This window comes from Coccinella septempunctata, chromosome 8 (assembly GCF_907165205.1).
Source record: "Coccinella septempunctata chromosome 8, icCocSept1.1, whole genome shotgun sequence".
NCBI classification, from domain to species: Eukaryota; Metazoa; Arthropoda; class Insecta; order Coleoptera; family Coccinellidae; genus Coccinella; species Coccinella septempunctata.
Genome location: NC_058196.1, coordinates 22,227,694 through 22,252,436, shown reverse-complemented (window position 1 = coordinate 22,252,436; position 24,743 = coordinate 22,227,694). Strand labels below are relative to the sequence as shown.

At 34.5% G+C, this 24,743-nt stretch overlaps 3 protein-coding genes, 9 non-coding genes and 1 pseudogene across 15 annotated transcripts in view; 11 read left to right on the top strand and 2 right to left on the bottom strand.

The window, feature by feature from the left end:
* The window catches only part of LOC123318428 (PDZ domain-containing protein 8), a 41,405-nt gene extending 33,973 nt beyond the window's left edge, over window positions 1-7,432 (top strand). For both annotated transcript variants that reach the window (XM_044905044.1, XM_044905045.1), the window contains exon 13: window positions 6,788-7,432. In XM_044905044.1, the coding sequence (XP_044760979.1) occupies window positions 6,788-6,991 (204 nt within the window). In that variant the 3' untranslated portion in view covers window positions 6,992-7,432. The remainder of the gene's footprint in view (window positions 1-6,787) is intronic.
* Window positions 496-702, top strand: LOC123319689. Its single transcript, XR_006538635.1, has one exon. It is a non-coding gene; the product is annotated as a small nucleolar RNA U3 (small nucleolar RNA).
* On the top strand, window positions 1,212-1,418 carry LOC123319688. The gene has a single exon (XR_006538634.1). It is a non-coding gene; the product is annotated as a small nucleolar RNA U3 (small nucleolar RNA).
* Window positions 1,928-2,134, top strand: LOC123319683. Its single transcript, XR_006538629.1, has one exon. It is a non-coding gene; the product is annotated as a small nucleolar RNA U3 (small nucleolar RNA).
* LOC123319608 lies at window positions 2,711-2,917 on the top strand. The gene has a single exon (XR_006538564.1). It is a non-coding gene; the product is annotated as a small nucleolar RNA U3 (small nucleolar RNA).
* Window positions 3,427-3,633, top strand: LOC123319687. Its single transcript, XR_006538633.1, has one exon. It is a non-coding gene; the product is annotated as a small nucleolar RNA U3 (small nucleolar RNA).
* Window positions 4,210-4,416, top strand: LOC123319604. Its single transcript, XR_006538560.1, has one exon. It is a non-coding gene; the product is annotated as a small nucleolar RNA U3 (small nucleolar RNA).
* On the top strand, window positions 4,926-5,132 carry LOC123319612. The gene has a single exon (XR_006538568.1). It is a non-coding gene; the product is annotated as a small nucleolar RNA U3 (small nucleolar RNA).
* LOC123319686 lies at window positions 5,641-5,847 on the top strand. The gene has a single exon (XR_006538632.1). It is a non-coding gene; the product is annotated as a small nucleolar RNA U3 (small nucleolar RNA).
* On the top strand, window positions 6,337-6,543 carry LOC123319611. The gene has a single exon (XR_006538567.1). It is a non-coding gene; the product is annotated as a small nucleolar RNA U3 (small nucleolar RNA).
* Window positions 7,433-11,545: 4,113 nt separating the features above from the next.
* On the bottom strand, window positions 11,546-14,773 carry LOC123318550 (histone-lysine N-methyltransferase SMYD3). The gene is made up of 8 exons (XM_044905208.1): window positions 14,412-14,773; window positions 14,214-14,335; window positions 13,917-14,158; window positions 13,539-13,666; window positions 13,038-13,214; window positions 12,701-12,986; window positions 12,073-12,235; window positions 11,546-12,017 (listed from the first exon to the last, which is right to left on the bottom strand). The coding sequence occupies exons 2-8, from the start codon at window positions 14,327-14,329 to the stop codon at window positions 11,825-11,827; spliced, it is 1,305 nt and encodes a 434-aa protein (XP_044761143.1). The 5' UTR covers window positions 14,330-14,335; window positions 14,412-14,773; the 3' UTR covers window positions 11,546-11,824.
* Window positions 14,774-14,896: 123 nt separating this feature from the next.
* The window catches only part of LOC123318549 (neuropathy target esterase sws), a 30,689-nt gene continuing 20,842 nt past the window's right edge, over window positions 14,897-24,743 (top strand). For 2 of the 3 annotated variants that reach the window (XM_044905204.1, XM_044905206.1), the window contains exons 1-13: window positions 14,898-15,105; window positions 16,501-16,585; window positions 16,743-16,939; window positions 17,026-17,212; window positions 17,584-17,729; window positions 17,785-17,994; window positions 18,064-18,261; window positions 18,544-18,744; window positions 18,890-19,095; window positions 19,158-19,413; window positions 21,232-21,388; window positions 21,447-21,605; window positions 23,620-24,032. In XM_044905204.1, coding sequence (XP_044761139.1) covers window positions 14,998-15,105; window positions 16,501-16,585; window positions 16,743-16,939; window positions 17,026-17,212; window positions 17,584-17,729; window positions 17,785-17,994; window positions 18,064-18,261; window positions 18,544-18,744; window positions 18,890-19,095; window positions 19,158-19,413; window positions 21,232-21,388; window positions 21,447-21,605; window positions 23,620-24,032 — 2,523 coding nt within the window. In that variant the 5' untranslated portion in view covers window positions 14,898-14,997. Of the gene's footprint in view, window positions 15,106-16,500; window positions 16,586-16,742; window positions 16,940-17,025; window positions 17,213-17,583; window positions 17,730-17,784; window positions 17,995-18,063; window positions 18,262-18,543; window positions 18,745-18,889; window positions 19,096-19,157; window positions 19,414-21,231; window positions 21,389-21,446; window positions 21,606-23,619; window positions 24,033-24,743 lie in introns of all 3 variants that reach the window. The other variant, XM_044905205.1, reaches the window with a different exon arrangement.
* LOC123319622 lies at window positions 24,381-24,561 on the bottom strand (annotated as a pseudogene).

Here is a 24,743-nt window from a genome sequence, read left to right as displayed (position 1 = left end):
AAATCAATGTAACAGCGACAGTTGAAATCATTTTCTCATTTGAGTATCTGATTCCTCATTTTCTGATTGATATTTCCTCATCGTGTATATAATTATGACAGATTACAACTTTAACTTTTTTCAATCATTATAATTTACCTATTGGAAGAAATTTTCTAATTATTTATACTACTGTACATATAATCAAATTGCTTCACTTGAATCCACTACTTATACTTCTTTTGTTGAATTTTCGTAAAACACTGTGGAGGTTTAACCTTTATTCACGAAAACTGAGATTGCTTCACGAAAACTGAGCATGCTAGCTCACCACGGAAATTACATTTCCGATCCAGAATCTTATTATTTTGGAACTGATTATTATCGGTACCTTTAAACCAGGTAAAATTGACTTTTGAAGTAGAAAGTACTGCTATCAGATGGCTCTGACTTTTAGCCAATACCCACAATCTTCTTACCTTTCGACATAAAGCCTCGAAGTTGGTTGAGAAATTTAAGATCATACTTCACAGGATCATTTCTGTAGTATATCTTCACACATTCTCAACTCACATTGAGAGTGGTCGTAACCTCGACGATGAGTCGTAGTTTCGTGTCTTGAGCGTGAGGCAAGCTCAAGGAATTCCTCGTGAAATCCTTGTGGCTATCGATGATCGTTCAGCTGAATTAGTTCAGTTACGGACACGAAACAATCTGAGGGGTTGCCTCTTTTCATTAAATCAATGTATCAGCGACTGTTGAAATCATTTTCTCATTTGAGTATCTGATTCCTCATTATCTAATTGATATTTCCTCATCGTGTATTTAATTATGACAGATTCAAACTTTAACTTTTTTCAATCATTATAATTCACCTATTGGAAGAAATTTTCTAATTATTCATACTACTTTACATATAATCAAATTGCTTCACTTGGATCCACTACTTATACAACTTTTGTTGAATTTTCGTAAAACACTGTGGAGGTTTCACCTTTTTTCACGAAAACTGAGATTGCTTCACGAAAACTGAGCATGCTAGCTCACCACGGAAATTACATTTCCGATCCAGAATCTTATTATTTTGGAACTGATTATTATCGGTACCTTTAAACCAGGTAAAATTGACTTTTGAAGTAGAAAGTACTGCTATCAGATGGCTCTGACTTTTAGACAATACCCACAATCTTCTTACCTTTCGACATAAAGCCTCGAAGTTGGCTGAGAAATTTAAGATCATACTTCACAGGATCATTTCTGTAGTATATCTTCACACATTCTCAACTCACATTGAGAGTGGTCGTAACCTCGACGATGAGTCGTAGTTTCGTGTCTTGAGCGTGAGGCAAGCTCAAGGAATTCCTCGTGAAATCCTTGTGGCTATCGATGATCGTTCAGCTGAATTAGTTCAGTTACGGACACGAAACAATCTGAGGGGTTGCCTCTTTTCATTAAATCAATGTAACAGCGACTGTTGAAATCATTGTCTCATTTGAGTATCTGATTCCTCATTATCTAATTGATATTTCCTCATCGTGTATTTAATTATGACAGATTACAACTTTAACTCTTTTCAATCATTATAATTTACCTATTGGAAGAAATTTTCTAATTATTTATACTACTGTACATATAATCAAATTGCTTCACTTGGATCCACTACTTATACTTCTTTTGTTGAATTTTCGTAAAACACTGTGGAGGTTTCACCTTTTTTCACGAAAACTGAGATTGCTTCACGAAAACTGAGCATGCTAGCTCACCACGGAAATTACATTTCCGATCCAGAATCTTATTATTTTGGAACTGATTATTATCGGTACCTTTAAACCAGGTAAAATTGACTTTTGAAGTGGAAAGTACTGCTATCAGATGGCTCTGACTTTTAGACAATACCCACAATCTTCTTACCTTTCGACATAAAGCCTCGAAGTTGGTTGAGAACTTTAAGATCATACTTCACAGGATCATTTCTGTAGTATATCTTCACACATTCTCAACTCACATTGAGAGTGGTCGTAACCTCGACGATGAGTCGTAGTTTCGTGTCTTGAGCGTGAGGCAAGCTCAAGGAATTCCTCATGAAATCCTTGTGGCTATCGATGATCGTTCAGCTGAATTAGTTCAGTTACGGACACGAAACAATCTGAGGGGTTGCCTCTTTTCATTAAATCAATGTAACAGCGACTGTTGAAATCATTTTCTCATTTGAGTATCTGATTCCTCATTATCTAATTGATATTTCCTCATCGTGTATTCAATTATGACAGATTACAACTTTAACTTTTTTCAATCATTATAATTTACCTATTGGAAGAAATTTTCTAATTATTTATACTACTTTACATATAATCAAATTGCTTCACTTGGATCCACTACTTATACTTCTTTTGTTGAATTTTCGTAAAACACTGTGGAGGTTTCACCTTTTTTCACGAAAACTGAGATTGCTTCACGAAAACTGAGCATGCTAGCTCACCACGGAAATTACATTTCCGATCCAGAATCTTATTATTTTGGAACTGATTATTTTCGGTACCTTTAAACACGGAAATTACATTTCCGATCCAGAATCTTATTATTTTGGAACTGATTATTATCGGTACCTTTAAACCAGGTAAAATTGACTTTTGAAGTAGAAAGTACTGCTATCAGATGGCTCTGACTTTTAGCCAATACCCACAATCTTCTTACCTTTCGACATAAAGCCTCGAAGTTGGTTGAGAACTTTAAGATCATACTTCACAGGATCATTTCTGTAGTATATCTTCACACATTCTCAACTCACATTGAGAGTGGTCGTAACCTCGACGATGAGTCGTAGTTTCGTGTCTTGAGCGTGAGGCAAGCAGAAGGAATTCCTCGTGAAATCCTTGTGGCTATCGATGATCGTTCAGCTGAATTAGTTCAGTTACGGACACGAAACAATCTGAGGGGTTGCCTCTTTTCATTAAATCAATGTAACAGCGACTGTTGAAATCATTTTCTCATTTGAGTATCTGATTCCTCATTATCTAATTGATATTTCCTCATCGTGTATTTAATTATGACAGATTACAACTTTAACTTTTTTCACTCATTATAATTTACCTATTGGAAGAAATTTTCTAATTATTTATACTACTGTACATATAATGAAATTGCTTCACTTGAATCCACTACTTATACTTCTTTTGTTGAATTTTCGTAAAACACTGTGGAGGTTTCACCTTTTTTCACGAAAACTGAGATTGCTTCACGAAAACTGAGCATGCTAGCTCACCGCGGAAATTACATTTCCGATCCAGAATCTTATTATTTTGGAACTGATTATTATCGGTACCTTTAAACCAGGTAAAATTGAATTTTGAAGTAGAAAGTACTGCTATCAGATGGCTCTGACTTTTAGCCAATACCCACAATCTTCTTACCTTTCGACATAAAGCCTCGAAGTTGGTTAAGAAATTTAAGATCATACTTCACAGGATCATTTCTGTAGTATATCTTCACACATTCTCAACTCACATTGAGAGTGGTCGTAACCTCGACGATGAGTCGTAGTTTCGTGTCTTGAGCGTGAGGCAAGCTCAAGGAATTCCTCGTGAAATCCTTGTGGCTATCGATGATCGTTCAGCTGAATTAGTTCAGTTACGGACACGAAACAATCTGAGGGGTTGCCTCTTTTCATTAAATCAATGTAACAGCGACTGTTGAAATCATTTTCTCATTTGAGTATCTGATTCCTCATTATCTAATTGATATTTCCTCATCGTGTATTTAATTATGACAGAAAACAACTTTAACTTTTTTCAATCATTATAATTTACCTATTGGAAGAAATTTTCTAATTATTTATACTACTGTACATATAATCAAATTGCTTCACTTGGATCCACTACTTATACTTCTTTTGTTGAATTTTCGTAAAACACTGTGGAGGTTTCACCTTTTTTCACGAAAACTGAGATTGCTTCACGAAAACTGAGCATGCTAGCTCACCACGGAAATTACATTTCCGATCCAGAATCTTATTATTTTGGAACTGATTATTATCGGTACCTTTAAACACGGAAATTACATTTCCGATCCAGAATCTTATTATTTTGGAACTGATTATTATCGGTACCTTTAAACCAGGTAAAATTGACTTTTGAAGTAGAAAGTACTGCTATCAGATGGCTCTGACTTTTAGCCAATACCCACAATCTTCTTACCTTTCGACATAAAGCCTCGAAGTTGGTTGAGAACTTTAAGATCATACTTCACAGGATCATTTCTGTAGTATATCTTCACACATTCTCAACTCACATTGAGAGTGGTCGTAACCTCGACGATGAGTCGTAGTTTCGTGTCTTGAGCGTGAGGCAAGCTCAAGGAATTCCTCGTGAAATCCTTGTGGCTATCGATGACCGTTCAGCTGAATTAGTTCAGTTACGGACACGAAACAATCTGAGGGGTTGCCTCTTTTCATTAAATCAATGTAACAGCGACTGTTGAAATCATTTTCTCATTTGAGTATCTGATTCCTCATTATCTAATTGATATTTCCTCATCGTGTATTTAATTATGACAGATTACAACTTTAACTTTTTTCAATCATTATAATTTACCTATTGGAAGAAATTTTCTAATTATTTATACTACTGTACATATAATCAAATTGCTTCACTTGGATCCACTACTTATACTTCTTTTGTTGAATTTTCGTAAAACACTGTGGAGGTTTCACCTTTTTTCACGAAAACTGAGATTGCTTCACGAAAACTGAGCATGCTAGCTCACCACGGAAATTACATTTCCGATCCAGAATCTTATTATTTTGGAACTGATTATTATCGGTACCTTTAAACCAGGTAAAATTGACTTTTGAAGTAGAAAGTACTGCTATCAGATGGCTCTGACTTTTAGCCAATACCCACAATCTTCTTACCTTTCGACATAAAGCCTCGAAGTTGGTTGAGAAATTTAAGATCATACTTCACAGGATCATTTCTGTAGTATATCTTCACACATTCTCAACTCACATTGAGAGTGGTCGTAACCTCGACGATGAGTCGTAGTTTCGTGTCTTGAGCGTGAGGCAAGCTCAAGGAAGTCCTCGTGAAATCCTTGTGGCTATCGATGATCGTTCAGCTGAATTAGTTCAGTTACGGACACGAAACAATCTGAGGGGTTGCCTCTTTTCATTAAATCAATGTAACAGCGACTGTTGAAATCATTTTCTCATTTGAGTATCTGATTCCTCATTATCTAATTGATATTTCCTCATCGTGTATTTAATTATGACAGATTACAACTTTAACTTTTTTCAATCATTATAATTCACCTATTGGAAGAAATTTTCTAATTATTCATACTAGTTTACATATAATCAAATTGCTTCACTTGGATCCACTACTTATACTTCTTTTGTTGAATTTCGTAAAACACTGTGGAGGTTTCACCTTTTTTCACGAAAACTGAGATTGCTTCACGAAAACTGAGCATGCTAGCTCACCACGGAAATTACATTTCCGATCCAGAATCTTATTATTTTGGAACTGATTATTATCGGTACCTTTAAACCAGTTAAAATTGACTTTTGAAGTAGAAAGTACTGCTATCAGATGGCTCTGACTTTTAGACAATACCCACAATCTTCTTACCTTTCGACATAAAGCCTCGAAGTTGGCTGAGAAATTTAAGATCATACTTCACAGGATCATTTCTGTAGTATATCTTCACACATTCTCAACTCACATTGAGAGTGGTCGTAACCTCGACGATGAGTCGTAGTTTCGTGTCTTGAGCGTGAGGCAAGCTCAAGGAATTCCTCGTGAAATCCTTGTGGCTATCGATGATCGTTCAGCTGAATTAGTTCAGTTACGGACACGAAACAATCTGAGGGGTTGCCTCTTTTCATTAAGTCAATGTAACAGCGACTGTTGAAATCATTTTCTCATTTGAGTATCTGATTCCCCATTATCTAATTGATATTTCCTCATCGTGTATTTAATTATGACAGATTACAACTTTAACTTTTTTCAATCATTATAATTTACCTATTGGAAGAAATTTTCTAATTACTTATACTACTTTACATATACTCAAATTGCTTCACTTGGATCCACTACTTATACTTCTTTTGTTGAATTTTCGTAAAACACTGTGGAGGTTTCACCTTTTTTCACGAAAACTGAGCATGCTAGCTCACCACGGAAATTACATTTCCGATCCAGAATCTTATTATTTTGGAACTGATTATTATCGGTACCTTTAAACCAGGTAAAATTGACTTTTGAAGTAGAAAGTACTGCTATCAGATGGCTCTGACTTTTAGCCAATACCCACAATCTTCTTACCTTTCGACATAAAGCCTCGAAGTTGGTTGAGAAATTTAAGATCATACTTCACAGGATCATTTCTGTAGTATATCTTCACACATTCTCAACTCACATTGAGAGTGGTCGTAACCTCGACGATGAGTCGTAGTTTCGTGTCTTGAGCGTGAGGCAAGCTCAAGGAAGTCCTCGTGAAATCCTTGTGGCTATCGATGATCGTTCAGCTGAATTAGTTCAGTTACGGACACGAAACAATCTGAGGGGTTGCCTCTTTTAATTAATCAATCTAACATCGGCAGACGTTGAACCCTCATTCTAAGTAACTATATACAATTGATATCTGCTCAACTTGAGAACATACGAATAAGCGGCAACAAGGAAGATTTTTCTTTTAAAGCGTGCTTCTTCCTAAATAATGACGAGCATAAGACCATTCGCATAACTCAATTATTTTATTTATTATGGTCACTTCGTATCGAATGATACTAACTATAATTTTTTTCTTTCAGATGACAGAGCTGAAGAAGAGCTTAGACCACATAACAAACGAGCACATGGAGCTGACGAAACAAATGAATAACGACATTTCTGAGGAGGAAAAAACGAAACTGGCTTTTCTCTTGGGAAAAGCAGATGCTAAAGTTCATGGCCTATCGGTGCTCATGTTGCATTATTGCTCTAGCCTACAACACAGCCAAGACAAAATAGTGTGAGGTTGGATGTACGTGAACAACTGGAAAAAGTACTTAATTTTTAATCGTTTCTTATCAATATTTGAGGAAAATGAGGTATATTTTTTATTTGTTTTTATTGACATTTATTATGAAGATGATGCACACCCTCAATACCGGAACACCAATCATTTTTAAAATTTGATCCTTTTTATTGGACATACATGCAAGTTTTAGATTATTATAGCATATACGCATATTTTGTAGATGAAATTCACCAAAGACATAAGAATAGCATATGTTTGAAATGGACAAACCCGTTTCTTGTATATAGCATGGAATGGTTTTCTATTAGATGCGCAACTGTTTGTAACATTTTTTGAGAATAAGTTTTCAAGTGCCTGAGTAATGGTACGACGTAAAATTGTGATTTTTTTTATCAGTATTGACGCGAGTTCTTTGAACATGGTGCTTTCCAACAAATACCGTCGGCTTACATGCAACGCGAAAAAATTTGGTTATTTATTTTTTATTCAAACAGTGTATAATTAAACATGCTCACCCAAGGTATGTCATACTATTGTAAGTGACATCAAATCAATCAAAGATACATTGATCGTGCCATTTGAAATTAGAAACTCGAAGGCTGTTTCCGGTACAACCGGAAGTCTGAAAATATTTTAGGGAGAAAGTTCATTGTCGAAAACCTCAACATGCAATGTTTTTAGCTTAAAATTATGATAATTCTCCATCAACGTCTAGTATAGGCCATATTGGGGTATCACCCTGCATATTGAGCTTTGTTCAGTTAATTTCGTTAAGGTAAAAGACAGTATAAGATAAAAGATAATATAAAAAAAAATGTTTGCAACTGATGTCACCAGCAAGTTATAAATATGTGTGAATGAATAGTTTACAAAATAAATCTTCACAGATACCGTACAGAAAAAACAACTAAAAAAAGTTCCTTTACAAAAAAATCGATTAACTATTTTTTGAGATTTTGCACTTATTGCATTGAAAAGTGATTTAATATGATTAAGCTAAATGGGTAGGTTTTGTGGGAATATTTATTCTTCAATTGATGGAATGAAATTATATTAATTCTTTTATAATGCAGAAAACACCATGTTCAAAAGTGCTCTGTCATCAGATCGTGATCTTATCTGAAGCATTCATAATCAAAAACCAAATTGGAAAAATTACACTCAGTTTTCGTCATGCGAAAGCTGAATCTTTTATGTGATCGTAATTGGTGCAATATTATTTTACATAAAACGAATAAAATTTATTGAGTTCATTGAATACCTAAAATCCTCCACATCACATCATTTATTTTATTACCTCCATCTTCTTCTGAATCCGGTACAAATACCAAGACAGATTCTCTTGAATCTTCATTAAAAATTAAGACTTATCAAATTGAAATGATAACATTTTATTTTGAGAGTTGTCAATTTTTCAATTTTATCTCATTATCATATTACTCTGAATGAAAAACACATCATGGAATGATTATAATGGTTATCGTTTTGGAGTTTCTTACCGTGAAAGAGATATTCAGGTGCAAGTTTTTCAACTTCATTCAATTTCATTATAGATTGCAATGGATCAAGGGATAACTTGAAAGTTAGTATTCGAAAATATTTATTATATATTTTATGTGCAATGGATTTTACATTTCTGAAAAACAAGTCAAACAAGAAAACGACTCGAAAAGAATTCTTTCAAAATTTATGAAATCTTTTTGATAGCATTTGGGACATCAATAAATAGCTGTTTTATGATATATTGCACCTGAATATTCTATATACAGAGTGGGTAAAAATTAAGTAACGCTCAAAATTCGGCATTTACTATTTTGTTCAAGAAAAAATAAAACGATCAAAGAGGTCAATGCTTGTTTCAAATTAGGCAGCTTTTGATGTAAAATTGGGGAGTTTGTCATGCTCCTTCCACGAGGGGTGTTTTTTAAATGCAATCGTAAATTTTTATTGCTTAATATGATTTGGTCATTGATGTTTTCTTTATTATGTGGATGAAATGTTTAAATTTTTTTTATATATTCGGAGGTCTATGATAGTTTTTGGACTGTTATCGAAAATATGCCTTTTAATAGGGTAGTAATTATTGTTCTGAAATAAACCCACATGCAAATGAACGTAAGTGTCGTTCCCTTTTATTTATTTGAAGAAAATTTAGCTTAGACAACAGGTGGGCAAATATTGAAGTTATTTCCTCATTTGAATTTAAAAGAATGATACTGTTCAGATAAAATAAAACAATGAAAATTATTATGATCAACCCTGCAACATACTGAAAATTTTAATGTGATAACCATTTCATCCCTATAATCAAAAACGGGTCGATAAAAAAGTAAAAAACCCATTGATGACCAAATGATTCGAATCAATCTACCCATTTCTGGTACAAAAACTCCTCAATTTTAATTTTACATGAAAAGATGCGTAATTTAAACAAAATTTATCTGTTTGAGCAGTTTCCTACAAAATATCGAGTGAAGATGTGAATTTTGTGCTTCACTTTTTACTTTCTCTGTATTTGTTTTGTCATGTATTCAACACCAGAAGTCTTACTTTCAGTTCAAACTTCAGCGAATGGTAAATATTGAGTACTGTGCATTAAAACACTTGAACACAAGGTTTTCTATTAAGTGGTTAATGTTGGTTAATTCAGAAGTTGCCGTGGCCAGTATTGACATACTGAAATTGAAATTATTATTTAAAATCAGCTGAGATATTTTAGAAATAATCTTTTCACAATAGTGGATGAAGTTTAGTTTGTTGTATTTCACTCGCGTACTATATAAATTACATTATTCACTTTGATGATTTACCAAACCACTTTTTGGAATGCCTTTCACGGTGTTCTAGTTGCTGAAGCTTATATTCTGTCTCTTATATAAAAGGTGACTTTTGGACTCGTACAAATATTTTAACAGTAGATTCTTGAGGTCTTTGAGTCTCTTATACCATTTTTTCCCATTCGGCCCTGATAAAAAGATATAGCCATTTAGAGTTTTCATAATGAGCTGTGCCGCCCCTGGCAAAACAAAATTACTAAAAAACGGACTGGCGAACTAGATATATATTCAGTTCAACTGCACTACAGGTTTTTGGAGTTTCAGTTTTTCAGTTATATGAAGAATACTTTTATTTCACAAAACCTTCAAAAAGTTTCAAAGGTTGGGTTTTTTGAATTATCGGTATTTTTATGGTACGTAACGGTCATAATGAGAAAACTGGAAGAAATGGGTGATATCTTGTGTTCGAAAAGATTGATCAAATGAAAGAAAAACTATATTCCGAAATTAATTTCATTCGATAAAAACGTTTGTGAGATAGAACTGAAAATTACATTTTTTCATGGTTTTTCATCAGCCCGTTTCATTTAAACCGAGCCGATTCGGAAAAAATGGTTAATGAAAAAAGTGTTTCTTTTGACCTCAAAAATTACTGTTAAAATATTTGTACGAGTCAAAGACTCACCTTGTAAAATGACGTGTTTGAGTTTTTAACTATGGTTATGGTCCGTATATACACTCGATTACTTTCGGTTAGTATATGGCAACTTCGGTGTCTATATACGCTATATCACAATATCAATAGTCATGTTTCTCAGAGTTTTTATCCGGTCCATTATATTTGCAATGTTATATTCAAAAACTGTATATAAAGTTCCTGACTTTTGGTGATTTATATTAGTTTTCGTCACGAACTCCAAATCATTGCAGGATGATGCAATATTACATATCTCTGAACCTGTGCCAACATTTAGATCTGATTATATACCTTTATACAGACACTTTATTAGATTGGGGGCAAGTTGTTCATCTAGTCAATTACATATTATAACATACCAGCTTTCTAGTAAAACTGTATTGTGTAGACCATAATATATTACACTTTATGTGTAATACCTACCGATTTTGTTCAAGTATCCTAATTTTTGTGCTCTTCAGATGGGTAAGATTTACTGACAGAGAATCCATAAATTCAATCAAAGAGTATAGGCTGGAATTATCTTTAAATTTACCTAGTAGGCGGATATCATGCTGACCATATGGGGAACACCACAACTTCTTTTTTGCCTTCTCAAAGGTTTTTTGGTTTCTAAGAAAAAAAATAGAAATTGGTTTTTACAGCCCCCTCTTTAGGGGGCTGTATCTAAGCATTCACCCCCTGTATTTTTCAGTGAATCTAAATTTTTTTAAATGCTGTTGCATATTATTCCTCCTAGATGACTAGAAAGAAGAAGTTCTGAAATTGTTCCAACTGATATTATTGAATTGAAGTTGACGATTCTTTCAACGGTACAAAACATTCATATGAATATATTCTGTCAGTTTATCTTACATATGTCTGGAGTATTTATTTCCTTCTGAACATATGAGGTGTATTAAAAAAACTTTGCGTTGTGAGTTTTAGGCCTATCAATTAAGACATTTCATAATGCTAGCAATGAAAATCCTCAAAAGTTTTTGTATGACTTATGAAATTCTGTTGTTAATGAGTTTCTTTTCCACTCTTGATAAATTTCAAGGCTTTTTCATGTTTTGTACATTTTAAAATGCTATTTATCCAATAAATAAAGCTTTAATTTTTTCAATTACATCATTTTATTATATCACATGGGAGTTTTACATTGAATGTAAACTGAACACAATCTTCATATCTAGAAAGCTTCTTCGAGACTAAGGCGTAAAAAACATTTTTATTTTTTTAAGTAGAAAAATATATGATGAAAGCCTACATGGAAAAATGTCTTGGAAATATTTTTCAAAGGTTGATAACCATTGAATTCAAAAAAATTGCCTAAAAATCTATTCTTTCCTACAGCAAAATCAAAAATGCGTCAATATTGTCTTAGTAGAGGTAGCAGTTCATCCCTGAATATTCCACTCTGAATTCCATGAGTTACCTTTAATATTTCATAAGCATTCTTTACTTGTTTCATGCCTTCGTCTATATTATTCAGGTGGATCAAAATTTTACCCATTTTGAGATGTAGCAACCCAGTTAAAGGGTGAAATTTGCCGTAATATTTACTGAAATTAGAGAAGAATTTAAATTATCTCAGCAACCAAAATAATTCGAACTTACTGAAATGGCCCTTCCAGTTTTTTACCGATAATAATTGCTTCTTCGAATTTTCCTAGGCATATGCAACTTTCAAAAGTTAGATCCAAAGTTTTCACATGTTTTATATTCGATTTGTGCAACACACCAACTTGCTTTTCCAAGCATATTTTACAAGCATCGTAGTCTAAAAAGCTTATAAGGAAATAATCTATTTGTTTTCCCTTTATTATTTGTGATGAATGAGCCATAATTCACCCATTGTTTATCAAATATTCATTAATCACTGGTGATTTATGACCCATTATTTACTTGTCTATGAAACTTTATGGTCACAACAACCACAGACATAAAGACGTCTACGGTTATAGGGACAAATCTCAAAGATTACTTTTTGCTAGCACCTGACTAGAAACAGGCTCTGAGCATGTATATATTGCTCTACAGCATTAGTGATATGTTGAGTTATTTCAGAAATGATTTTTTTTTTATTGTGGATAAAGTATAGTATTCTCCTCGCACATTATGTTTATATTCATTTGGATTATGTGTTATCCATGTGAATTATTGCCATCATCATATGCAAGTTGAATAATATACTATTTGCTCTTCATTTTTTGATATGATATTTTCAGAACCTTATAAAGGATACAGGCTAGATCCTTCATTCTTTGTATATGCAAATCTGTTAGTTCAGTAACTTCCCGGAATTTCACCAAAAATTCTTCATTTATGTGTTCTCCACACTTTGAACAGTTTTGTTCTCCATCTGGAGTTATTGCATTATCACAGTTGGTATTGGGACAACAGGCAGCCAACATTTCTTTTGGATCTGGTGTCAAACATTTCTGACATTGGCAAGTGAAGTAGTAAACCCTTTTCAGGTCTTCTATCCTATCTTTCGTTGTATTTAAGATGTCGATATAGCTTATGAATACCTGAAAAATATTGGTAATTGGAGGATTCCTTATTTTTCATTTTCCTCTCACCTCAGACCAATTCAAATACTGCATTGTTTTTAATGCTCTGATGTGGATAGTAGTACCTTCAAATATCGCCACAGCATTTGGCTCGCAAGAATGGTCCAATATTGATGCCCCTAGGTAGATTCCAGTTCCCAAAATTTGCTGTTCTTCATTGCATATATTGAAACTGTTGATGCACATCTGAACAAATATTTTCGGAGATTTAAAATTTTTTCATTTGAATCACGTCCAGTTGCAGGAAAGTCCATTAAAATTTATTATTTCATTAAAATCTTAATCTTCCATTTTCCCCTTCAAAAATGACAGTTTTAAATTTTGATAGGGCATCAAATCTTAATGGACTTTCCTGCAACTGGGCCTTAATGACTTAATTTCAGACCAACAAATTTCACATTGTGAGAACGTGGAAACTAAGTTTGTAATTGTAAACTATAGTTCAGATAGTGTTATCACTTGAAAGTTCATGTAATCAAGCAAGAGGGTATATATACCAAAAAAACTTACCCTACCAAACATACCCATGAGGTCAACTGGATTTGGAAGGATCTCTTCTTTCATGAATTCTTCCAATACAACCAGCAGACTTTGGAAATGCTCCATTCTCTTTGCATCATTTTTCATGTCTGGATAATCTGAGAACAAGGACCACTCAAATTTTAGTCATGATATTTACATTTTTTTCAGGGTCTTAATTTCTTGTAGGTTTAAAACTTCTGTCTGCCTGCATACAGTGTGCATATAACTATGGTTATACCATACCACAAGGGCTCCATATCATAAGATAACAAGTTGAGAGTTCGGAGACACAAATAATAATCATAATGATATGAATAAAATCTTAGCACATTTTATAGATTTCTGAGAATTACAAAAAAAGCTTACGAGACATCAAATCCTTATACATTCTGAAATTCATTTCCGAGTAGTAAGATCTAACTTGATTTCCATTTTTGTGTAGCCTTCTAACCAATCTTGCCAACATTCTAGCAGCATCAGGAATTATCCTTGGAGCAATTCTTTTGAGATTCCTACATTCCGCCTTATGAACTGACCATCCTTCCTTCTGGCATGCTTTGCCGCAGTAGTAAACATACTGACAAGCAGTGCATTTCAACAGCATACCTCTTAAAAAAAATAAATGTATTTCTCTGAAGTTTTATTTGTTCACAAAAAACTAACTTTTTGAAACAAAAGTCACAATTTTCTGTTCTCACTTTCGAGCTAAGACAGTAGACGAAAGGTTTCTCTGAGAGTAAAATAGAACCTGCAGGAATATTCTCTTTGGGATTCTTCATTTTCAGCTAAAAAAATATGTACCATATTAAATAAGGAGATCATTTTATTTCCATTCAATTTATGCCTCAGATAAAAAAATACCTGTATCGACCTGCTGTTCGATAAGAACTCAAATCCTGATATCCTTTTCACAAGTCACCTTGCACTTCACTGAGGTATATTTTTGAATACATATACCTGTTATAATTCACCTCAACAGTGTAAGAAGATATTTTTAGAATAACTATCATAAATATAACTTCTACACTGCTTCATATGCATAATTATATGTTTTTTTGAATAATTCTAGTGTTTTGAATTGAATCACATTTTTTCCTTGATTCCGTAAGGAGAGGAAGTTAATCTTAAATCATAAAATGGGATTAAATGATTTAAAAATCCACAAATATCAATATTTCGAAATCTTTCTCCTGTAGTCCCAGAAAATTCAAACATAATCAGCTGATTTAATTTGCATTTGTCAACAATAGGCACAGAATAATCATAAATTTCTTGTTTTTGGACACTTTTAGCTTCCACATATGTCTATAAAGATGTCATTGTTGACAATTAAATGCCAAGTTTTGATCAATCAATCAAATCAAACCTACATGACAGTTGTTTTTAAAAGATTATTTTTTTCTTTGAATTAAACTTTGTATTTACTTCATATTTTAGTGATGATTATATGAAAATGGATGTTGTTAATTTGATAGATAATATTCACTCCCCTTTTGGAAGTTTATTGCAAACAACATGGGTTTCTTCAGCGATAATTTTTATACAAGATCACAAGGTAGGAAAAAGTTTCAAAATAAGTCAGGAATAAATATTTATTCGAAAGATTTTAGTATGTTATATAAGATATTTCTACAAGATCGTTGGTTTTGAAAAGACCAGATAAACCCCTCTCTGAGTTTGCTGAAGGGTGAAATATATTGATCAATTATCATTAAACAAAAGTGGGTAAACAGTTATATCCTTTCAAAATTAACTATTCACCTTTGTGGAAATGATAAGATGTCCAGATAAATCGATTTTATTTTGTTATCATTTCCTGGTTCTTCTTGATTTCTACAATGTATAATAACATAAATGGTACTAAAAAGATGTAAAATTTCATTGTGATGTTTTGATAAGAGAATGCTTAATCTATGCTGGAATCAGATGAAAGATAAAACCAATTAAATCTGCTCACAAAAGCATGTTCTTCATTGAACCTGTCTATTTTTCCTGCTTGGCTCATTTCTAGATAATCAAGGATTTCACAATTAAAAAGAATAAAGATCTATTTGAAATACTCAGTTTTCTATTTATCACATTTTCTTACTTAATATAGACTATCTAGGTCTTCAGATTCAGTTATAGTTCAGGAGATATAGGGTGATTTATGGATATTTTCGATATTCTTAACTTGAAAATGAGTGGTCTGATTTCGATGAAATTTTGTGGCCTCTTTTACTCCCAATTATCCTTAAGATTACCTATGCGATCCCAAGATTATCAGGACAGTACTTAGAATATTGAGATTTATCTTTCAAATACGGAAATTCATCTTTCCTGGACTAGTTGAAAAATTTTTGTTTTCAACCAACTGCTTAAACTGGTCTATTTTTATTTTGAATAAGGCAACTTTTCATGTATAATTGAGAAGTATGTTGTATAGAGGGTAGTTGAGTTTTTTAAATGACATCCATGCAGATATACTACCCCCTCCAATCCCATCTTCTTGAGGGTAGAGATAATGTCAGGGGAGAAGTGAGCTTCCCTAGATTCAGCTTGAAAGAACAAAAGGTTAGCTCCATGGTTTCGTCTCCAGATTCCCGTAAAGACAGCCAGGATATTTTCAGAAAATCCTAGCCTGTGGTTGGTATAGAGATCCAGAGATGGCCCTATGCGAGTGGCATAGACTGAGTTTCCGGAATTTTTTTTTTAACATCATAGTCATATAGATACTTTCTAGATTTGTATAACTCAAAACAAGTATTTCGGGTTAACTTTTTAGGCACGCTTCGAAGATTTTTCCTCTATTGAAATTAATGAATCAAACAGGTCCAATTCTGCAATGAACAATCAATTTTAGATATAAATATTTTCAATGCTCCATAGAAATATCTTTGATTGATTGAATTTTCAAAATGAAACTTCAGGTTTTTCAGAAATGCTAATGTCTATTTTATATCTGTTTCAGCTATTCAATTTCTTTTTAGCTGTAGTCTTTTTGGTTGCAGCCACTGTAGTTGTCCTAATATGCGTCAAGAAATTGCACAAAAAAGGTAACAAAATATAGCAATTTTCCATACGACTTTAAATCCTGAATCAGATATGCTAATGACTTTCACATATCTTTCATCGTTTTCGATCAATAGCAGACGAAAAAAAAAAGAAGATTCTACTATATTCTCCTTGATTTCTCTACATGCTTTATTGCAGCATTTTCTCTGGAGGAGGAGGCTTCAGAAGAATCAATCACAAGATTTCGTAAAAGAGATAAGGCATTATTTTATGGTAGGAAAATGTTAAGAAAAGTTAAAAATATTTCGGGACAAGGTAAAAAGCGAAAAATGATGATGAAATTAGCCAGAAAAATACTGCATTTGAAGAAAGAAAATGATGCTGAGCAGTTAAAAGTGAGTGCATCCTGAAGAAAATACTTTTTATTATCAATAGATTATCATCTGTCAATCATTAAATGTTTATTTCTTTCCCCTGACAGGTTATAGAACCACCTCCCGAGTACCTACAAGAAGACATGTTGAGCGATGACAGAATGCCGCCAGATGCTCTCTTTATGCTTCAGAGTATAAGGGTTTTTGGTCATTTCGAGAAACCTGTATTTTTGAAGTTATGCAAACACACAGAAATTTTGAACGTTAGTGCAGGGTCATTTTTGTTTAAAATAGGTGAGTGAAAGTCTTTTGGAAAATATGAATACTCTAGTGTTATCATTGATCTCCAAGGATGTAAGGGACCGACTCTAATAGTTGGAGAATCAACGCTTGAAAATCTCAGAGAATTTACATTTCAATAATTCTTAATGGTAAAGGCGGTATAGGGTGTCAAACATCATTATAGAGTGATATTTTCATCTCATTTAATGGTTTATTTTACTGGGTGTTTTATTTTAAAAACTAAACTTTTTCGTGATGAACCATTCTTAAAATCAATTTTGAACCTTCCTGGGAAGCATTATAATCAACTAAGAAAAGACTAATGGACATTTTGCGTGAAACACCCTGTATACTTTTGCTTAATAAGGTAATTATTTTTAAAGGTGATGAAGACGAGAATTTGTACATAGTTCAAAGTGGGAAATTGAATGTATATATAGCTTCAAACGATGGGGCAAACTTATCACTCAAAATAGTGAAACCTGGTGAATCTGTGACTTCCCTACTCAGTTTCACTGACGTGCTTACGGTAAGTGTATGAAACGACACATGTCGAACCAAAAATTAGTTGGATTTTATTGTAGGGACATCGTAATCATTATAAGACTGTATCAGCAAAATCTGTTGAGGATTCCATAGTTGTTAAGTTACCCATGGCAGCCTTTCAGGATATATTCCAAGAGTATCCCGACATTTTTATAAGAGTTGTGCAAGTTATCATGATAAGGCTGCAAAGGGTGACATTCACAGCTCTGCATGAATATCTAGGACTCAGTTCAGAGCTCTTCAATCAAGTGAGTGGAATAAACATCTACAATCTCGAACTCCCTTGTAACTTGAGACAATAATTGTTTGTTATCTAGGGATCTAAATTTAGGAACAGCAAGAGTTTCATCAACACCTCTCCTTCTAAGCGGAAAAAGGAAGATTCTATAGTTCCAGAAACTCCTAGTAATATTACGGCATCCCAGCCCATACCAGTTCCGCACATGAGGAAAACAAGTGAATATAAATTTTCCCCAAACTCTACAACTCCAGAGGCAAATAATGAGAATGAATCCGTTAGTATACCTTTTGTAAGCCATAATCATGTATGAATGAATGAAAAATTTCTGTCAGTGAGGGTACAAATTTGAAGGTATGAAGCTCAATTTCGTTAGGATTATGCAGATAGTTGGCAATTTTGAATATATATATATAGATGTGAAAATCTGCACTTTGGTACTCATGAAAGAGGAAATGTTCTCTATATATTTGACAGTCTATCCTCCACGAAAAACCCAGCGTTTCTTGTTGTTAATATTGAAATTTATTTCTGTTTTTACGTTGGGCTCATTTTTTAGCAAGGAGAATTCAGCGGTGGTGGCCATCAGAGGAAAAGAACTTCTGTTTATGAGATCACTGACCCTGATTCCTTGATAAATATTGCAACAGAGGCTTTCATCAAGGAACTGGGATTGAGTGATGATAAGAAACTTGTTGGGAAGATAGAAATAAGAGAAATTACAGCAGGTACATTTCTAGTCAAGGAAGACTCAAATAAGGTAATTTTTATTCTTTAATCTTTGTTGTCTAAAAAGAATGAAAAATATTTTATTTACGAACAAGTCATTATAAAAACGAGTGAGTTTTCTGAATTGCCAAGAAGAAAGATCTTCCTGACAGGACTTCATTGATTTATTCTTTCAGGATGTAGCTTTGGTATACATCATTTCTGGTGCGTTGAATGTACTACAGAGGAATAGTACCGAAGAGGAGGAAGAGCATTTATTCACTGCCTATGCTGGCGAAGTCACAGGCGGTCTAGCAGTACTTACTGGGGAACCCAGCTTCTTCACTGTTAAAGCCAAACATTACAGTAGAGTCGCGATGATCTCAAGAAATACATTTTATTCGTGAGTTCTTTTCCCATCCCTCAAATCATCGAAAAAATTTCAATAAAACTGTGTGTTTTCAGACTGATGAAGGACGACCCAAAAGTCGTATTGTACATAGCCAATATGATCGTGAAAAGACTGTCGCCGTTCGTGCGACAGGTGGACTTCGCGCTGGACTGGCTCTTCATCGAGTCGGGTCGCGCCATCTATCGGCAAGACGAGGAGAGCGACTCCACGTACATCGTTCTGTCTGGCCGGCTCAGGTCGGTCATAACGCACAAGAACGGAAAGAAGGAGTTGGTTGGTGAATATGGCAAGGGAGACTTAATCGGAGTCGTGAGTTTCCATGATATAATCAATTGTGCAGGGTGATTCATTAAGGGTGTTCAACGCTTCAGGAAGAAAAAACCATTTTTTTCATTAGAATCCCAATAACGGATAAACAGTTGAGTTTTACCTATGATATGGCATACTATTGATGTTCCTATCAAATCAGACCCAGTATGGGTATGCCAGAAATAAGAACATAGTAGGCTGTATCTGGAAGTTGCAGAAGTCTGAAAATATTTGGGGAGAAATTTAATTTTTGAAAACCCCAACATGAAAATGTTAAACACAAAATTACGATTAGTTCTCCATAAACATCTACGAGGATGTATTGATATCTAGTTAGCCTAGACCAGTTCCCTGCATAAAAAAAATATTGCGTTACCATAGCAACGAACAATAACTCATTAGAAGTGTCAGTGTGAAGTTTGAGGTCAAAAAAGTAAACCAGAGTTACGAAATAAATTCAAAGAAAGATGTGAAAATCGAAAAATTGTAGTATCGAGCCATCATCATGTACCTGTATTTACAAGGGTTAAGAGGTAAGCAGATTTACGAAGATATGCTTAATACCCTTGGTGATCAATGTCCTTCGTATGCGACCTTGAAAAATTGGACTGCAAGCTTCAAAAGAGGTAAATTTTTCATTGAAAATGATGACCGATCGGGAAGGCGAGTTTCTGTGTCAGTCCCCTAAATTATGGATGCATTTTATCAGACCGTCGAATTGGGCTAAAACGGATATCTGAAGCACTGAATATTTCATACGAACGCGTTCATCATATAGTTCACGTCAATTTTGACATAAGAAACATGGCTGCAAAATGGATCCCCAAATGTTTGAATGTTGACCAAAATCGTGCAAGGATAGAAGCATCGCGTTCGATCTGTGCTCGATTTGAAAAAGATGTTGACTTCTTAAACCGAATTGTTACTATGGATGAGACTTGGGTACATTTCTACGATCCAGAAACAAAGCAACAAACGATGGAATGGCGACACTCTGGTTCTCCAAGACCTAAGAAGTTTCGTGTCCAAAAGTCTGCTGGAAAAGTTCTTGCTTCAGTTTTTTGGGATTGCCATGGAGTAATCATGATTGATTATTTGGATAAGGGTAGAACAATAACCGGAGATTACTATTCGACATTACTGACCACTCTACGGCAAAAAATTAAAGATAAAAGACTCGGAAAGCTATCCAAAGGTGTTTTGTTTTTGCAGGACAACGCCCCTTCAAACAAATCTCATGTTGCCATGCAAAAAATTCGCGATTTAGGGTTTGAATTACTAGAACATCCCCCTTATTCACTAGATTTGGCTCTTTCCTCAACTGAAAAAAAATTTAAAAGGTCGTAAATTTTCTTCCAACGAGGTAATAAAAGCTGTGGAGATCTGGTTTGCAGAGCAAGAAGAAACTTTATTTTTCAAACGTCTAGAGACGTTTCAGGTTCGCTGTAATAAATGTATCCAATTAAGAGGAGAATATGTTTAGTAATAAAATATTTTGACATTGAAATTTTGTTTGGTTCTATAGTAGGCTAAGAATTTTTCAATATATCCTCGTATAAAACCCCAACATACAAATTTTCAATAGAAAATTACGATTGGTTCTCCATAAACATCTAATAGGCCATCATGATGAATCACCCTGTATAAAGTCATACTTACCAAGTTCAGATTGTACAGAGTGTTTACTGAACCTGCGGCAGAAATGTAGGAGGTGTCTCTTTGTTGTCTGTAATATTTCGATTTAGACTCCCATTAAATACACAACTATCCATGTTTCCATGCTTGTTAGCTTTCATTGTTTCCCCTTCATTATCAAAGGTGGAGATGGTGACCCACACAAGACGCAGCACAACCGTGATGGCTGTGAGGGACACCGAACTGGCCAAGCTACCGGAGGGACTGTTCAACGCCATCAAGTTGAGATATCCAATTGTTGTTACTAGACTGATTAATCTTTTAGGGCATAGAATTTTAGGTAAGTCCTGTGCTATGCCATCTGTCGGTGAATTTTTAGGTATCCATTTTTGCGACAGGTTCGTGGAAGACGCCAAGTATCAATATATCTGCTAGTCCAACCATAGAGACTCGTTCCGCGCAAAATAATTTTTCGACGGTGGCTATCATAGCAGCTTCCGACGATGTACCCCTGGTGGCCTTCACATACGAGCTTTATCACTGTCTGCACGTGATAGGTGAGTAATTTTTTTTGTAGTACAAGTCACCATTTGAAAATACTGCAAAGTTTACACACAGGTTAATTAATACCCGAGTTTAATCTTCAATCTGTAGTCCATTCTCATTTATAAATGCAGTCGGTTGGTTTTAGAACTTCGAAACATTTCACACTGTATAGTAGGGAAATGTGAAGTTATGATGCATTTTTTGGTTTTATATCCGCGCCATGTTGTCTGGTCTACATAAAGGTCGTAGAAATTACGATTATTTAATAGTGCTCGATCGTTCGATAACTCCTAGAAATTTTGTGCTAGAAGAATGATCAAAACTTTGGTGGAATGGGCTCTACCTAGCGCATAAGCTAAAGTAAGGGTGACCGGCCACCTAATGCGAAGTTGAGCGTTTTTGATGCTAAATGACAAGCTACGTCACTCGATTCGTAGCTTGTAAGATGTCTAAAACTCTGGTGTATTCCCTGATTCGATTTTGTTTTTAATTTCGTGGGGATATCGGATCAGTTTCGTTTTTTCCACTGTAGGTAGCGCTGTTTACAATTTGACAGAGCATTGTCAATTGATATTTGAAAATAATTTGAATACTTTCCTACAACTAACGAATATGTTGTATTTATAAGCGATTATTGGTGTGTGAAAATGTATTAGTTTCGAGAAAGGAAACATTCATTTATTCAACATGTCGTTCAATAAGTTCAGTTTTCTGTATGGACAATCAAGAACTACAGCTAATAATTCGGTGTTGTTGGAATTTGAGGCAGAAAAAATCAGATGAGCGAACATTCGAGAAGGATATAGCTAAGTTTTATCGCAACTTCAGCAATATTTCAAAGAAAATGTATTTGAAATACGTAATGTGAATTGTGAGCATGTATTGAGAATCAGAAATTGATAAATCTATTCGAGTTTGTTCTTCAAATATTCTTCCTGAATAGATATAGTGAAAATTATCTTTCTATCAACTGAACATATTGGATATTTGACCAATCAATTGTGTTTTATTAAAATCATATTGAATTACCCCCCTCACGAATTCAAGTTGCCAAACGGAAATTATCTTGAAGAAGAACAGTAAATACTCTTTTGAACCCTTATTCGGTAGTGTTGAAATGTTGACTAATTTGTTTTTACAACGAAAATCGAACTGTAAATCAAAAATATTCCTTAATAGCTGACAAAATGGGCCAGTTCATATTTTGTACTCGTTGATCGATATTCGATATCAATACGCAAAACAAAATAAAACGAGAGAGTATCTTGGGCTTCCTTTGATAGAACAAGGATAAAACGAAGCAAATGACATGGTGGCGCCGCCACGAAACTGATCCCATATCCCCGATTTTCTGAAATGTTGATGCTTGCAAAAAGTGACAAGTGCACACACCAGTGTTTTAGACATCTTAGTAGCTTGTCAATTGTATTAGCATTGAAAACGCTCAGCTTCGCTCAACTTCGCATTGGGTGGCCGGTCACCCTAATTTTTGACTCTATAGCCTGGTCCAAAAGTGGTGAAACACGATACCACCCAAGTTGGTGGCACTGCAGTATCCAACAGACAGAAATTTCATGACATGCCATTTTTTCAAATGTTATTGGCAGTTTTCGTGCGAAAACATTGTTTATCTAATGAGTACGTGAAGATTAAATTCACGAGTTAGTCGTGTTAGTAGATGAAAAGTGAATTATTTAAACTTACTGCACGTCACCGCCTAATTTTACGATAGCTACATCAATGCTCGCTATTTCTTCTTGGCTCAGAGTATATCTTTCTTTCAATGAATTTAATTCAGATGTGCACCAGCTGTTGATATTAAATCAACAAACAAATCAAACAAAGTTTGACTGATGGTGGGTTGTTAGTTCGATTTAAATCGTACCATTTGTTGATTCAATTTCCCTAATTTCGTTTATTATTCACCTTCCTTACCCTTAAAGGCGTTAACCTTCATCATAATTCATGTTTTCTTCCAACAAAATTCACGTTCAAATCACGAGAACATTTTGAAAAACCTTGCAGGTCCCACCCTAAGACTGACTTCGGATGTAATCAAGAAAACCCTCGGCTCCTCGATCATGGATCCTAACAACGAATACAGGCTAACATCGTGGTTGGCGCAGCAAGAAGATCAACACAAGATCTGTCTGTACATGTGCGATCACAACGTGAGCGCTTGGACTCAGAGGTGTATCCGGCAGGCGGATTGCATCCTCATAGTGGGCCTTGGAGACAACGCCCCCACCCTGGGCAAGGTGGAGAAGGAGATGGAGAGGTTAGCGATGAGGACGCAGAAAGAACTGGTACTGTTGCACAGGGAAGGTGGAAAACCTTCGAATACGGTGGTGTGGAGGAATATGAGGAGTTGGGTGTCGTCCCATCATCACATCCTTTGTCCCAACCGAATGTTTTCTAGGAAGTCTCTCTATAGGATTGTGAGTAATTATTACCGATCTTTCTTCTTTGTGAGCATGTTTCAAACAAATGATGGGGGACGGAAAAGTTACGAATTTTAAAATTTCATTCCGTTATATTATTTCATGTTTGTTGGTTAGGTGCCGCTGCATTCGTGATCACTAGTGATCCAGTCTTAGTTAAACGGACTTAAATTTTAGGAATAGCCTAATTCCTATTCGTTTGCACCAATCTCAGTTCCGACTAACTGAGCTAAGTATCGAATATTGGGTGCAAAACAGATGAAAATAGATAAGATAAGATAACATTAGAATGAAACTGGATCTAAGTGGAAATGGACATTCACATTGCTTAGTTGAAAAAAGGCACCCCCTCAGATTGTTTCGTGTCCGTAACTGAACAAATTCAGCTGAACGATCATCGATAGTCACAAGGATTTCACGAGGAATTCCTTGAGCTTGCCTCACGCTCAAGACACGAAACTACGACTCATCGTCGAGGTTACGACCACTCTCAATGTGAGTTGAGAATGTGTGAAGATATACTACAGAGAGAGAGAGAGAGAGAGAGAGAAAGGAGGGAGAGAAAGGAGAGAGACTTTATTAAACGTTATTATATACAGTATTTACAATGTAATTGTTTTGTGTTATAAAGAACACCAATGATAAAAGAAATGATCATGTGAAGTATGATCTTAAAATTCTCAACCAACTTCGACGCTTTATGTTGAA

Bases quoted from the DNA above. Each gene is read 5' to 3' on its own strand.
- LOC123318550 (XM_044905208.1), bottom strand. From the start codon at position 14,329: ATGAAGAATCCCAAAGAGAATATTCCTGCAGGTTCTATTTTACTCTCA. The intron at 14,159-14,213 runs GTTAGTTTTTTG...ATTTTTTTTAAG, and splicing joins TGTGACTTTTGTTTCAAAAA to AGGTATGCTGTTGAAATGCA. The intron at 13,667-13,916 runs GTAAGCTTTTTT...CCTTGTTCTCAG, and splicing joins GTATAAGGATTTGATGTCTC to ATTATCCAGACATGAAAAAT.